Here is a 16,684-nt window from a genome sequence, read left to right as displayed (position 1 = left end):
GGCAATGGACTTTCCCAGCAGGACAATGTGCCTCCCCACAGAGCTGTGGTGACTAGAACATGGTTCGAAGAGCATTCTGCAGATTTTGCCACCATGGAATGGCCTTCCCATTCACCAGACATGAACCCTGTGGAGCTTCTTTGGGATGCTTTGGATCCTCTACCCAGGAACTACTTTTCCATTTATCTCCAAGACTACTTTCCCATTTATCTCCAACCTTATTTCCACTTTCTTGTTATTCCATTCAACCATATATATATAAATTGACTTACTTAGCCATAAATAATAATAAGACAAGAATAGATATTTCTACAGGGAAGTTGCTTTGTTTTCCATATTTTGTTCAATCCATTAAAAATTCTTGATACTATTCCTTTTCTTCTGTTTATTTCTGAATCTTCTGTTTTGTTTATAATCATTTGTATGATTTCTATAATTTATTTTTGTATAATTTCTTTTTACTTAATTAGTACAGTTATTTGATAAGGTAGCTGAAATTGTTTCTTACTTAGCCTGGGAAATTGTACAGTTATCAACTTTAAATGGCACAAAAAGGTTGTTTTCTTATATGGTACTAATGATATTAAAAATAGTCAATCTGATGATTTATTTAAAAGATAATGGACAATACTAAGAAAAATATGCTATTTAGAATTAAATATGAAAGTGTCGATAATTCTCATTCAGCCTAGACATGATAGGAAGGAGTACATGAGAGCCTAGTTAATCCACTCCAGCCCTGGCAAGACTGTTCCATTGGGGTAGAATTTTTCTCAAAGTGGTATGGGCTTGTTAACAAGGGAGACTGTTTTCACATGGATGGGATACATTTAAATAGAAGTGGATACAAGAATATTTACTGCTGTTGTTGAGGCAGTGTTAGGTGGATCAGAAAAATTGCAGGATTAGCTAGTGAAGAATTGCAGATTAATAGATTAACAGAAACAAGCAGAGATGAAAGTTTTTCTTGCACTGCTTCTTTTGGGATATGCAGCAGCCTGGAAAGCAAGATTGCAAGTTCTTTGCAACCTCATAGTACATATAAATACATGGCTGTGTTAGAACAGCTAAAACTGGCATGTATATACTTGGTAGTATTAGTATTATCAGTGGCCACCTGGGCGCCTCCGTAGCCGGGTGGGAAGGAGCAGCAGTGCATAGCACAGGTTTCTTGATTAGACCCGGGTTCGAGCCCGTCACCACCAAATACGGAGGATGCGGAAAGGTCAGAGAATGACCACCGCATATTCTCGGAGCAATATGGCCTTAGTTGCTAATGCTCCTAAAAACCAAACAAACAGTGGCCACCTGGTGCAAGGAAGCCTATGGCTTATGCTGCACCAGCCAGAAAAAAAAAATTAAGAATAAAATAAGAAGAAAATTAAAAAAATAAATAATTAATAAAAGGAGAGGAAATAGACATCCTATGCGTTTCCCTCCTCCCATAGATAATTATCTAGCTGATCTTTGAATTTCCCCAAACTGTCAACTTCTACCACCCATGTAGGTAATTTATAACTCTCTGACTAAAATAAAACTTTCTGCAATCCACTCTAAACATCTTCCCTAGTAACTTGAATTAATGGCCCCTAGTTCTAGAATCATTTATGGCCATGAAAATTTCGTCCTCATTCATTTTACTTTTGCCTCTCAGAGCCTTAAACACCTCAATCGAGTCTACTCTAAGGTGCCTAGTTTCAAAACTCTGCTACCCACATATTCGAAGTCCTTCCTCATATGGATGCCCTTTTGCCGGTCTCACCAGGCGAGTTACCCATCTTTGGCCACTTTCAAGAAGCTCATTGTCTTTCTTTAGGTGCAGTCTCCATACTTGAGCACAATATTCCAAGTGTGGACTTAACAATAGCCTTATACAGGGTTATTCAAAATGAAGTCCGGGGTTTCAAACAATTCCTGTACACACATGAGCAGATATAGGAAGAAAGAAATATTTCCAGAATGCAAGTATAGTAATGAAGTTTTTTTACATACCTCATAAATGTTCAATGTGAGAGCCTTTAGTGATCCAGCAGACATCAACTCGGAAAAGGAATTCTTCCCACACATGGCTTAGTAAGTCAGGAGTGATGCCATCAATGGTTTTGGTGATCCGATCTTTCAGTTCTGGTATAGTCGCAGGTAAGGGAGGCACAAAAACGTTATCCTTTACGAAACCCCACAGGAAGAAATAGCATGGCATTAGGTCGGGAGCCCGAGGCAGCCAGGATTCGATCTGCTGATCTGCAGCACTCCCACGTCCGATCCATCGCTGCGATAAATGGCAGTTTAAAAAATTCCAGACTATGTGATGGAAGTGACATGGGGCACCATTTTGCTGTAGGATGAAGTTCGCACTATCATCCTGTAGTTGGGGTAGAAGCTATAAGCGTAATAAATCCAGATAAATCTTCCCAGTTACAATCTTTTCACAAAAGAAAAATGGACCGTAAACTTTCCTTTGAGATATGGCGCAAAAGACATTTACTTTTGGAGAGTCCCGCTCGTGTTCCACATGTGTACGCGGATTTGATGTCCCCCAAAATCGCACATTCTGCTTATTCACTTTCCCCGACAAATGGAAGGTCGGTTCATCAGAAAAAAATCATTCTGTCAGCAAACGTGTCATCTTGTTTCATGCGGCTCTGCAGTGCAGTGCAGAAGTTACTCCTCGCACACAGATGATCTGGTTTCAAAGACTGCAACAGGGTTAGATGATATGGTTTCATTAGTAATCACTTCCGTAAAACACGCCAAACTGTACTTTGTGGGATGTGAAGTTCTTTGCTTGCCCTCTTAGTGGATTTCCTTGGGCTCCTTAGAAAAGTTTCCCTAATGCGTTCCACATTAGCATCTGATACGGGCGAGCGACTGGGACTTTTTCCCCTGCACAACAGACATCCTGTCTCCTTAAACAGCATATACCATCGTTTAATTGTCTTGTCCGTCATCGGATCCTTCTTAAATTTTGTTCGAAAGTGGCGTTGCACAACAGTAACAGATTTACTTACATGAAACTCTAACACAGTAAAAGCTTTCTCATTACATTCCGAAGCCATGTCACAACAAAGCAGAACTGGCGTCACAGCAAACGAACGACTGCACAGCGGTATGCATCCAACGCCACCTGGTGGTTAGCCGTGCAGCATACCGAACATCGCGAGTGTGGGAACGAAACTTGAGATATTATGCGTTCTTTCGAGATGGCTACAAATGATTATGACACATGTGCTTTCCCAAAAAAAAATTCTGAAACCCCGGACTTCGTTTTGAATAACCCTGTATAATGGGATTATGATGTCCTTATCTCTACTGGCAAATGTTCGATAAATCATCGATAGAACACCATGGGTCTTCCTTGCAACCTGTTTACAATGCTTGGAGAACTTCATGTCTGGTGTATCGTAACACCCAAGTCCCTTTCCTCCACTGCTGGCTTTAGTTCAACTCCACCAAGTGTATAAGTTATTTTGGGGTTACTGTTCCCCATTTTTCTGATCATCCCTGAAGTCTGTTTAGATCACTCTGAAGAAGTTCTGCTTCGTGGTGATCATTAACTACTCTGCCAATCTTTACATCATCTGCAAATTTAGACATCGTGCCCTCTACCCATTCATTGATGTCATTTATGAAAATCAAAAAACAGTGGTCCTAATACTGATCCTTGGGGAATCCCACTTCTTACATCAAACCAATCTGAGGAATAACCAATTATCACAACCCTCTGCCTCCTCCCCTGAAGCCATCCTGTTCTGTTATCCATCTAAGGATTTTCCCTGTGATTCCAACTTGTTCCTGCTTATAAAGTAACCATTTGTTTGGGACTGAGTCAAAGGTTTTGCTGAAATCCAAATAAACGATGTTGAAATTATTCCCTAAATCCAGCTCTTGAGTGACTTTGTCAAAATAGCTAACTGATTAGTTAAACATGATTTTCCCTTAACAAAACCATGCTGAGTATTCTTCAGAATTCCATTTCTGCCTAAATGATCCTGAATTCCACCCTTCATCATTGCCTCCATGATTTTCCCTACTACTGAAGTTAGACTGACCGGCCAGTAATTTCCCACTTCACTCTCAGAACTGCCCTTATGTACTGGAGATACATTGGCACTTTTCCAATCCAACGGAATCACTCCTGAGCCCAGTAATGCTCTCATAATTAGCCTCAATGATTCAATGCACTCACTTGCCACCTCCCTTATGATTACAGGGTATATGCCATCAACCCCAGGAGCCTTACTGGCTTGTAGTCTCAAGTTTTTTCATTAAATAATTGTGTGAAATTTCAACATCATTAATTAGATATTTTTCGACTTCACCCCCATAATTTCTCTTTGACCTAAAGGGTGTTTCTTCTGTAAATATCGATGCAAAGTAGCTGTTCAGTTCATCTGCAACTTCAGCTGGTGTATCTAATACTATCCCATGTCCATTACGTGAGGGTCCGATCTGGTTTGTCCTTCTCTTTTTTGCATTTATATATGTGAAGAATTCCTTGTCCCCACTCTTTGCTCTCTTTGCCAGCCTAACCTTTTCTGTGGCACTATTATAGATCACTTTGTAGCTATTATAGGCTTCAGTACTTTTTATTGCTCTAACTTTTCCTTGCAGTCTTTTTCTGCACACGTAATGTGGCAATTTCATTATTCATCCAACTTGGAATCTTCCTCATGGGGTATTTTTTAATGGTATATACTCATTCAAGGCTTCTGTGATTAATGTTTTAAAGGTATACCATAATTAAATTGTATTCGCTCTCTGTGAAATATCTACACAGTTAATAGAAGCCATATAGCACCTTAAGTCATCGTAATTTCCTTCTCTGAAATTATAACCCATTCCTTTGCCTTTAACTACTGCTACCTCTCTCTTCATCGTCCACCGTAGAACTCTGTGATCACTTCCTGCTACTAGTTTCTTTACTGTCAGCCCTATTATGGCAGCTGGTTCATAGGTGATGTTGAGGTCCAGAATATTTTTTTCCCTAGTACTTTCCCTGACAACTAGCGATCATCTAGTTGATTTAAAAATTTTGTCCCCCACGTTGAGTTTCCTTCCCATTTGCTCCAAATATAATAAGACATTGATGCCTACTTGCCCATTCCATTTGCATGTAGAGGCTCTCATCATAATCTTCACAATCACCTGGCCTGTAGATTACTCCCACTCTCATTATACCTTTGCTTTCAACTATCTCACACCATTCAGATTCTATACTAGCGTGTGAAACGTCTGAATTCATGAAAGCTTTCATCATGCTTGGGCTACTCTTGATAAGAAGATGACCCCATCACCCCTTTTATTTGCCCTATCCTTCCTGAATACATTATACATACCATACTGAAACTCATCATCCCCTATCTGTGGGTGGTACCACTTTTCCGGAAGCCCTATTATGTCTGTTACTTGTCCTAACCAGCAGTTCGAATTCACTCATTTTATGGACAACATTTCTGACATTCTATATAAACAATTAAGATTTAGTGTTTTTGTATAGTTAACTACCCTGACACACCCCTTAAATTTATTTAAGCTTGCTTCCCTGGTATTAGCTACCCACTCATTTGAAACGTTTCTGCCCTCAGAACATCTGGCTAATATGTTTTGTTGTGGTAACAAACAAGAACTCTTGAGGTATGTGCAAGCATTACTTTGACCAATATTATCAGAAAAATGCATATCTGTATTACCCTTGTCCCCCCCCCAACCGGCAGTTTCCCTGAACCTTTAAGGTATCCTCAATAATACTGGTAAAAATTCTTGCACCACCTTTGTTTAAATGTATCCAGTCTCTAGAAAACCGATTCCTTCTGCCTACAAGTGCATGCCAAGCTGATAGAAATTTCTCCCCAAAAGCCTGCAGAGTCCTTCAAGGCTTGAGTTTCAACAAGGCTTTCAGCTTATAATCCCTCCTATCGTGCCTGGACAGAATTGCAGACACCTAGACATTGTGACCTAACTTGCAGAATTTTTTCAGCATGGTCCTATGTTAGTCTAACAAATTGTCAGATCGTGTTTGCTTAATGTCATTAGTCCCTACATGAATAATAATATTCTCTTTATCCCCCTTAAAATCTGACAGTCTTTAGGTGACACCATTAATAGTTGCTCTCAGCAGACATACCCTGGTTTTAGTCCACCTATGCTTATTACAAAAAATATTTCCCATTTCCCTGACAGTGGAATCACCTAATAGAACTAAGTCTTTTTGAACCAGAGTAGTTTGCACTTGGTTATTCTGTTCTGGGGCCCGAATCGGAAGTGCAGCACTTGGTAGGTTACTAGAGTCTTGAGTCCCTGATGAGCTCCCAGTTACATTATTCTTGAGGGAAAGCACCCATTTTTCAGTGATGCAAATTGTTCTAGAAATGCACCAAATTTTAACTTAAGATTAGTACACTCAGTACAAGTCATGAAATGTAGACATCATAGGAATATCAGGAATGTGATGCCGCTCAGACATAGGGATGCTGAATTTGAGTATGAGTACAATGTATACAGAAAGGACAGATGGGAAGGTGGAATATACTTGGTTAACTCAGAAAAAAAAAAGAAAAATTTAAATGCTATCAAAGGTAAGAGGAAGGGATTTTTAAATTTAAAATTTTTTTAAATGCTATCAAAGTAAAATTGAGTCAGTTTGTTGTGACATAAGCACTGACTGGTAAAGCAAAAATGAGATTAGTAGTGTGTTATAGCCTTAATTACTCTGAGTACAATGAACAACTCTACAGAGAAATGGTGTGGCAGTAAATCAGAATGTTTTATGGAGGATTTTAACTTTCCAGATAATGACTGGAACCTGTGGGCTGGTCACTCACAGACCAGCAAGACTGGATTTATTGAATGAATGTTTTCTACAGCAGCATATTATAGGGGTAACAAGATAGAGTAATACTCTTGATCTGATTATCAGCAGTAATTATTTGTGCATTAAAAATCTCCAGATAAAGGAACCACTAGGTGACATTGATCATAATATATTGATATGGGATTTAGATAAGAGGGTGGAAGGAATTAAATTCTTTTCATTGGGACCAGTTGATGTTACTAACTGCAGATTCTAAATGAGAAACATCAGAGAAGTAATCATAGAAGCTATTAAGCTTTTTATACCAACTATGAGGCATTGCTCAAAAGTTAGACTGAAATAGATGTCAGGTGAGAATAGTGGCAGAGAAAATGCATGGGATGATTATAAATTCAGTGTACATATAAATCTAGAGTAACAACAAACTAGTCTGCAATCAAATCCTTGAAGGGAATAGGAAAGCTAAGGCAGATTATGAGAAGTTTTTAGCTAAGAATGCAAAGAAAAGTAGCAAAGAATTCTTTGCCAGTGTTAACTTTAAAAAGAAATGGTATTGCATTCACTCACAAGATATAACTTCGACCCTTTTCAGACTGCTGACAAACTGAATAAATGTTTTGCATTTACATTAGCACATGAAGCTCTTTGGGGAGATGGCAATATCATATGTGTACTTAATTCTAACTTGGAGTTAAATGATTTTATAATAATTGAAAAGAGGCTAAAAGAGATTGCCGAAGCAAAGTAAATTAGGCACTGAGAACTGAAAGAATCTATCCAATTATATTAAAAGAAACAAAGGAGATTTTAAAAAAAAAAAAAAAAAAAAAAAAAAAAACATTAGCCACGATTATCAAGACATCCTTGGCAAGGGTGCCTACAAATTGAAGATGTGGAAATATCTTGCCTGTTCACAAAGAGGGATGAAAGGGTGAAGTGAGTATTAAAGATCTGTAAGCTTAACATATGTGCCAAGAAAAATGAAGGAATTAGTAGTTAAAAAATGTAATGCAGGATCATCTTGGCAGGAACACAATTACATGGAAATCACAGAATGGATTTGCTAAGGCAAAATCTTGGAAATCATTAACCTTTTATACCAACTAAGAGGTATTGTTCAAGGTTTAGATCTAAATTGATGTCAGATGAACTGATGAGACTAGTGGTGATTGGCTGACCAATCTGAATAGCCATATAATTCAGTAACAAAGGAACTGGGTGAAAAATTAATATTATACTTGTATTTCAGTAAAGCTTTTAACATTGTCCTACATGAAAGACTTCTGTACAAATTGGAATAGTGTGCATTTACTGCTATGGATAAAGGACTGGTTGAGCAGGCAGGGGATGTTTATAAATGGCATTGCTCTTTATGGACTAATGTTATTAGTGGAATCTCTCAGGGTTTGTGCTCCCTCCCGACTGTTTTCATTATTTATTAACAACATTAATGAAGGAATTTCAAACTTATTGTCTAAATTTGTAGATAATACAAATGTTGGTAGGGTGGTTAATTACAGAAATATAGGTACTACTGCAAGAAGACATAGAAAAATTAGATGGACAGGGAATTGACAATTAAGATTTAACATTGATAAATGCAAAGTACTATGGTTAGGCCACATCTTGAGTACTGTATACAGGTCTGTAAGCCTCAGTTTAAGAAGGATGTGGAGCTAATGGATGCAGAGAAGGTCAATTAAATTAGTGAAGAACACAAAAGTGGTATTTTTACCATGAAAAATTTCAGTTCTGCAAATTGCAGTGTTTGAGAACTAGGCACCTGTGAGGAGAACTGATTGAAGTGTTTAGGGCTTTGAGTGGATTGAGTAAACTAAATGCTGTTGTTCATCTTTACTCTTTCTAGGACAACATGCACATAAGGGGGAAGAAACTTAATTTGAGAAAGGCTGGTTGCAGTACAGGTGTGTGAAGATTTGCTTTTGGCCAGAGAGTAATTAATTGAATAAACATTCATCGGGTGTCATGGAAGTGTGTAGGTTGAATAAAATTTAAGGAAGAATTAGACAGATTATTAGAGAGTAGGGTGGACAAATGCAGTGGTTTTCTTTTTTTTTTTTGCTGAGTCTATATAAGCTCGCTCCTTTGCATTGTTTATGAAGTTCAAAACAGAATTGGATGGTCAGTTTTTTGATGATGGAAAGAATTGGCCTTTTTTCCCTTCTTTGCCAACTGCAGAAAGTTATTTTTTACTTCTTTGCTTCATTTAGTTATTCTATATTATGCTACAAAGTCAATGAAAATTATTTTCAGTAAATCTTTTGTTAATTTGTGCTAATAAAACCAGTGATACTTTTCTTTCACTTGTTACCTGTTTTGGTTGCTATTTTATACTGTTGTAGTTCCACATTATAAAATATAATTTTTTCCCTATTTCCATTGGCAAGTGAATTGTGAAAAAGTTGTCAAAAAAGTTGAATTCACCAGTTCTGGTAATCAGTTTATTCAGATGAAAATGGGTAATCAAATTTCAAATTCCTGTACAAGTAAAGCATAAATTATTTTGTATGTAGCAATTAGCAAACTAGGTTTGCTACTTAGTGCATTTATCTCATATTATGGAGGCAATTCATCACAAGTTGCCACTGTGTGTGTGTGTGTGTGTGTGTGTGTGTGTGTGTGTGTGTGTGTGTGTGTGTGTGTGTGTGTGTGTGTGTGTGTGTGTATATTCTGTGGAATACAGCTGAATGTGCTGCACTCAGGTCCCAGACTCCTTGTGAAGGTGTCACATCTTTCGGATATGCTTTATATCTCTTAGGAACCATAAATGCACAGGAAAACTTGAAAGAACTACAACCCAATTCAAAAATTATTTTTCAAGAAAAATATACCTCCTAATCCTCGCAATAAGTGACAGCATTGTGGTTACCTTATTGTAAAATTTCTAAATCTGGAATTATTGACTTCTAGTAGTACTGTAATTAAAAAAGAATGATTCTTTCATATACATAATTTTGCATATGATTTTTAATTATTACTTGTAATTTTTATTTACTTTATTTTTCATTTTGAAATAAAATAATTTAATTCTTTTTCTAAATTTTATGAATAAAGAATCACAGGAAGTGTTTTTATATATAGTGACTTTTCTGTAAATAATATTATTTCATGATGTATATTCACACATGTATAAGACATCTAAAATGTGTCAATAAAATTGGGTTTTTATTGACACATTTAAGATTTTTTATTTGGGATTTTGTTTTATTTGGAAAAATCAAAATAAAATAAAACTTTGAAAATATTTATCAAAGGGACAGAAGGAAAGATTCATCTATATATTCTAGCCTTGGTTTTTTTTAGAAACCTCAATAATTTTAAGTTTGCCTGTCAAATTCTAATTAAACTTTTATATTAATGGAAATGAGCAGTACTAGGCTTACAGTCTGTAAGAGATAGTTTTGACACAAGACTCTAGAGTGCTTTTATGTAACTGCTGTTATCTCTCTATACATTAAAAAAGTTTTCCTCCTAGTGATATTTATTCGAGCCAATGGGAGAAGAGGGCAGGGCAATTACATCACTACAAATGCGCAGGTAAATAATTACACTGCTGTCTTCCGTTGAAAGACAACTGCCTCCATAACATTCACCAACCTTGTGCACATGCCTCACTCTGTAATATGTGACCACGCATGCCATCATTTAATGTTCCATTGTAATGTAAGCTGTTGATGAGACCAGATATAGTTTGTATATTTGTAAATAGTTTAGTATTTTGTAAATATTTGTATAGTTTGTAAATATTTTAGTCCTGCTCTTACAGATGCAACAATATTCTTCATGCTTATGGAACTTGAAGCAAAAGGCCTTTTTCTAAGTGACCTATGTAAATGCAGGTAAATAATTACATAGTGATATTTATCCCACCTTGAGAATGCTGCATGGTGGGGGTAGGGTGTAGCCAATGGGAGAAGAGGGGTGCAGGTCACGTGATACAAGTGGGCAGGGCAATTACATCACTATAAATGCACAGGTAAATAATTACATAGGTCATTTCCTGGTTAGATATCAATCGTAGTATTTGGGTAAGGCTGCCATCAGTACTCTTGTGATGAATACAGAACCTCTGTAAAAGCCAGAAAAGTGTTGTGTGTGTGTGTGGCATGTGTAGTTTTGTTGTTTGTGCTGCTTCTTGGCTGCAAGGTCCCTAGTGGGACTCTACATTGCCTGCCACTACCACTGGGAGGTGAGCCAGGCTGTCCATAATACTCTGGCTGCTCCCCATCAGGGGTTGGAGAGCAGCCAGAGCTTCCTGATGGAGAACAAAAGAAGGGAAAAAAAGCATGAGTGAGGGAGATAGCGGAAGGATGGGAGTAAAAAGGAGAGGAAGAACATCAGTGCATTTCGACAGGTGTGACTTTTATGTAGAAAAGATTTGACTTACTCGGTCATACCTCTACATTTCACATATGATTTTTACATGTGAATTGGAAAATAAACAATTCAATCACAGATATTTCAACTATTAGATTAATTAAACAATATAAAATCAGCACTTTGAAAACCATCCTTGAAAGTTTTAACAAATTTTATAAACTATAGAGCGAACATTCAGAAAATAATCCTTAAATTGCATAATAACTAGGGGGCTTTACCCCCTGCTCGCTTTGCTCGCCAAACCCCCACACATGCTTTTCTATGTGAAATGTAGAGGTATGACCGAGTAAGTCAAATCTTTTCTACATGAAAGTCACACCTGTCGAAATGCACTGATGTTCTTCCTCTCCTTTTTACTCCCATCCTTCCGCTATCTCCCTCACTCATGCTTTTTTTCCCTTCTTTTGTTCTCCATTAGGAAGCTCTGGCTGCTCTCCAACCCCTGATGGGGAGCAGCCAGAGTATTATGGACAGCCTGGCTCACCTCCCAGTGGTAGTGGCAGGCAATGTAGAGTCCCACTAGGGATCATTCTGCACATAGAGGAAAAAATTAGAGTGAACTATGGTCTTAAGTCAGTTTAGCAAGAAATATGTAGAATTTAAATCTTGAAGTCAGTTTCATGCCGTATGTTACTTTACTATTATTTTATTTACATAATGCTGTTTATGACATCTCTTCTCAATAAACTGATATGTGGTTCACCTATTTATTCTCAGTGTATGCCATTACCCATACTGCAATTTTAACCCTTTTTGGTGAGTAAAAGGCACTGTGATGAGATATATATCCACAATATCGAGAAATGGTATAGCAAATAAAAAAAAAATAATAAAAATAAATTTAGGATGAATACTTCATGATACAAGAGCTAATTCTATAAGCTAGGCATAGCCTCATTATGTATATAGCTTTTGTGTTTTAAAGCTCTTACAGTTTTATCTGCCTTACCATCTCATATATTGTGGATATATCTCATCACTTCATTGTTCAGAAGATTTTGTAATGCCTACTTAACTACCGCAAGACCACAAAAAGAATCAACCCAGAGTAGTAGTAATGGCATATACATTTAATAAATAGCAATGTACTACTCTGTTAGAGCAGTGCTTTTTATTTAGAATAGTGCAATACTGAGTCAGTTCAGTTTATTTGATGTCATATACTTAGATTTTAATAAAATCTATGATATTGATGAATGCATAAAGTTTAATATAATAGTTTATTAATAATAAAGGTTTGCAGAGAGATTAATGACTACAGTATATGACAGTACATAATCAGGGTATGCTACTTAAATATCTAAATAACCATGGTGGATGGGCTGAAAAATGGCCATTTAGGTATAACAGTTATAAATGTAAAGTACTGCATTTAGGTAGCAGTAATCCCAGAATAAAATTTCCATTTGAGTTTGGCAGTACCAAACTTAAGTTAGCAGAGTGTGAAAAATATATGTGGGGAAATTGTACAGTTGGACATGAAATTCTCTGAGCCTTGCAAACAAGCTTCTGTAACAGTCCATGGGGTTCTGTCAATGAGACAGACTTCCCAGCAGGGACAAAGAGGTGATTATCCCATTGTGTAAGGAAAAGGTTAGGTCACATTATGCTACATACAGCTGTGGAAACCCCATTTTAGGGAGGACATAAGATGTGGAGAAGAGCAACAAAATCAGTTGGGGCATAATATTCTTTTCAAAAAAAAAAGACCTGGTTCTGTAAATTCCAGTCTCTAGAAAATAGATATCTGCATGGTGACTTAATTGAAGTGTGTTAGGCTTTAAAAGGGTTAAATAAACTATATACTGATGGCATCTGTGCACTTTCTGAGATGACACACAAGATGGACATAAATTAAGAAAGGATGGTTTCAAGAATAGTTTTATGGATGATTGGAAGAATAAATGTAATAGATTGTTGGAATAAGCTTCCACTTAATATTTTGGAAGGTGAGTAATTTAAACAGATTTAAAGGTTTGGACAAATTATTACAATACATAGGCAAATGATGAGTTTTTTTTTTTTTTTTTTTTTTTTTTTTGCACTGTATGAGCTATGCTTCCTTGCATTTTGTTGCCAGTACTAATTCATGGTAGAGTAACTTAGCATTATGATACATCTAGTTTTGTCATTGCAATGTACAAAATGAAGTTGGCATTCTTGTACTTTTTTTTTTTTTTGCTCTTATGGCATGAAGCTTTGCCTTAAATTTCCTGTTTTTAAATTCCTTTAATCTTTTTCATTTTTAATGTTAAGATATTTAGTTTCCCAATCCTGTTGAATACAAAGCTGATACCATTAATATCTTTCTTCAATTTTTCAATAATATTAATTTGCCAGTGATGAATAGTACTACACATTTCCATTTTGTGGACATTAGCATTAATAGAGGCATATGATACAAGGTAACAAGCTTATAGAGCATCAGTCAAAAAAAAAAAAAAAAAACCCTTTCCCATTTCACCCATTTGGTCGCTCCAAATGTTTGTCTAGTTAAGCCTTAAATTTATTTAAGCTATCAACTTCCACAACAACAGATGGAAGTCTGTTCCAGCAATCAACTACCTGCTGGCTAAAGGCAAACTTTTGCACATCTATATTACAACTGTCTTTCCTCAATTTGAATTTATGCCCCTCAGGTTCATAATCTGAGTAAGAGGAAGAATCCCATCAGCATTGAGCCTGCTCAAACCTTTCAGGGGCTTATACACCTCAATCAGATCACCACCTCACAGGTGCCTAGTCTGCAGATGCTACAATTTGCAGAACTTAAGCCATTCTTGGTAAGAGTACCCCTTCATTCCCCTCACCAACTTGTTGCCCTTCTCTGTACTCATTCTAGCAACTCTGCATACTTCCTAAAATGAGGCCTCCAGACCTGTACACAGTACTCAAGGTGCAGCTTGATCATTGCCTTATACAAGAGATAATAACCTCCTTATCCTTACTAGCAAAATTCCATGTATATCATTAACAATACCCCATGACCCGCTCTGGCAGCCTGTCTGTGCTGCTCAGAAAACTTCATATCTGTCTGCACAATTACCCCCAGGTCTTCTTCATTCTCTACCACCCTGAGTGTAATACTGCACAGTTAGTATGTTTCTCTCGGGTTACTTCTACCCTTAGGCAGTACTTTGCATTTGTCAATGTTTAACTTCAGTTGCCACTTCTCAGTCCATCTGCCCAGTTTTTCTAGATCCTGTTGCAGTAACACACTGCATTACTGTCATTAACAACCCTGCCAGCCTTTGTATCATCTGCAAACTTTGACATTAAGCCTGATATACCTTCATCAATATCATTGATAAATACAAAAAACAACGATGGACCTAACACCGAACCCTGCAGGACTCCACTAATAACATTAGTCCATGAAAAACAGTGTCCATTGATTACCACTCTATCTCCTCCCACTCAACCATCCTTTTATCCATTGTAGAAACTTGCCTTTAATGTCATACTGCTCCAATTTGTACAGTAGTCTTCCATATGCAACAGTATCAAAAGCTTTCCTGAAATCCAAGTATATGATATCAAAATTATTTTTTACATCCTGTTCCTATGTGACCACATCATAGTATCCAATGAAATTGGTCAGACAACACTTCCCCTTAACAAACCCATACTGTGTCTGAATTATTATGCAGTCTTATCTAGATGATCCTGCAATGCTTCTTTAACTAGTGACTATTATTTTCCCCGGAACAGAAGTTAAACTAACAGGTCGCTAATTATTCATGTCACCCTTGATCCCCTTTGTGAATTGGGGATACATTTGCACATCTGTGGGGACGTGCCCTGAGTCCAAGGATACTCTCATAATTATGGTTAATGGTTTGCTTACTTTCTTTGCCGACTCTTTTAATATAACTGTATAGATCTCATCCACCCCGGGTGCCTTTCTTATGTTTAACTTCAATTTCTCCTCCACTTTGCTGTCATTTGTTACAAAATTATTTAGCTCCACATTAGAGTTTAATAAGCTTATGTCCTTCATTTTGTAACATGAACAGTTCAGTGCAGTATACAGTCTGCTTGGCCACCAATATAAATAGCAAACTACAAATTAGAGCAGCTTTGTTTAGCTTCAGCACACCATCCTTGAAATATACAATATATTTAAACTTCAAAATGAATAGAATGAGCTATCCTAAATGTAGATGTCCTTGCTGAAGATGTGATGTAATATAATCCACATAAACCGAATTGCAAGCACTTATATTTTAATAAATTAGCTTATAAATGTGGCAATATTTCAAATAGTTACAAGCTCAGAAAACATTGAAATCTAACAATTGTTAGATCTTATTAGTAATAAATAGATTGTAAACTTTACTTAGCTGAAGTGCTCTTATTTCAAGTATAGATTGAGATGACTCGTGCAATGTGCCATTCAAACATGAAATTGAGATCTCTCAAACCAGATACCACTCTAACCACTGCTAGGGTGACTGGTTTAAAGTAAGTTGACATATGCATAGTGTTAGTATGTGATGCTATCTGGCACTTTGTTCCCATTGGGTTTAGATAATAGATGTCCTACTGTAGTTAGACTTATTTTTTGTGCTATGTGTTTTTTTTTTATGATGCAATTTAAATTTCTTGAGGATAATCAAATTGTCTAAATTTAAAACATCATGATTGTTCTTTATTCAGATAAAGATATGGCTGATACTAAAATTTTTATTTACTTTTTTCTAGGCTTTCGAAGACCACTTTATGTTTTCACTAAAGGAATAAATGCCTCGCCTATACAGGTCGAAAGTCACGGAGAATATGAGAACTGTAATCCTTTTGTAACCAGATTCACTACTGAAACCATGGTTGAAATACATGCAGGAAATAAATTACCAGGAGGTGAAATGGTTATTACTGACAGTTCTAATAATTTGTGCTGTGATGACAGTGGATGTGTAAATGAAGAAACAGACAAATTTGTGAAACATCAAAAAAAAAGCTTTGCAGAGGAAGAGTCATTGGAATCTTCCAATGATTCAGTGTTTGGTAATAGTGATAGCATTGACAAAAAAGATGTGGAGAATCATGGAGATTAGTGTACATTTACTTGATAAAAGAGAAACAAATTTTTGTTTGATAAACTATAAAAATTTTAAAAAGTTGTTTAAATGTATAAAGATACTATCATGCACTATCATCTTCAGTCAAATAGCACCTACTTTCAGCTACATTACTTCATCTCTGCAAAGAAATCCTCATTTTTAGCTGAGAAATGAAAGATTGACTTTCATTTAGAATGTTACAAAAAAATAAATTTTTTAAAAAAGTTTTTTTATGGAACTGTCTTAATATATGAACATTTTAATTTTATAATTTTTGTAGTAATTATTTTTAACAGATATTTTTTTTTTGGGATAATAATTGTAGAACTTTGAATGTAAACCTACATAATAATAGAAAGATAGTACTAAAATAGCATTAGAACAAGAAAATAGTTCTTATTTTATAAAT

General features: G+C 36.3%; 1 protein-coding gene across 1 annotated transcript in view; it reads left to right on the top strand.

Moving 5' to 3' along the window:
• Positions 1-16,269, top strand: part of LOC150079272 (7SK snRNA methylphosphate capping enzyme-like) — an 83,513-nt gene extending 67,244 nt beyond the window's left edge. Inside the window, exon 4 of the mRNA XM_090383015.1 lies at positions 15,917-16,269. Within this exon, the coding sequence (XP_090239141.1) occupies positions 15,917-16,269 (353 nt within the window). The remainder of the gene's footprint in view (positions 1-15,916) is intronic.
• The last annotated feature ends 415 nt before the right edge of the window (positions 16,270-16,684 follow it).

The sequence above is a fragment of the Mastigoproctus giganteus genome, chromosome 10 (genome assembly GCF_048544385.1).
Source record: "Mastigoproctus giganteus isolate SK-2022 chromosome 10, ASM4854438v1, whole genome shotgun sequence".
In the NCBI taxonomy this organism is placed as follows: domain Eukaryota; kingdom Metazoa; phylum Arthropoda; class Arachnida; order Uropygi; family Thelyphonidae; genus Mastigoproctus; species Mastigoproctus giganteus.
Note: the sequence above shows the minus strand (reverse complement) of the source record. Positions and strands in the feature narration are given on the sequence as shown.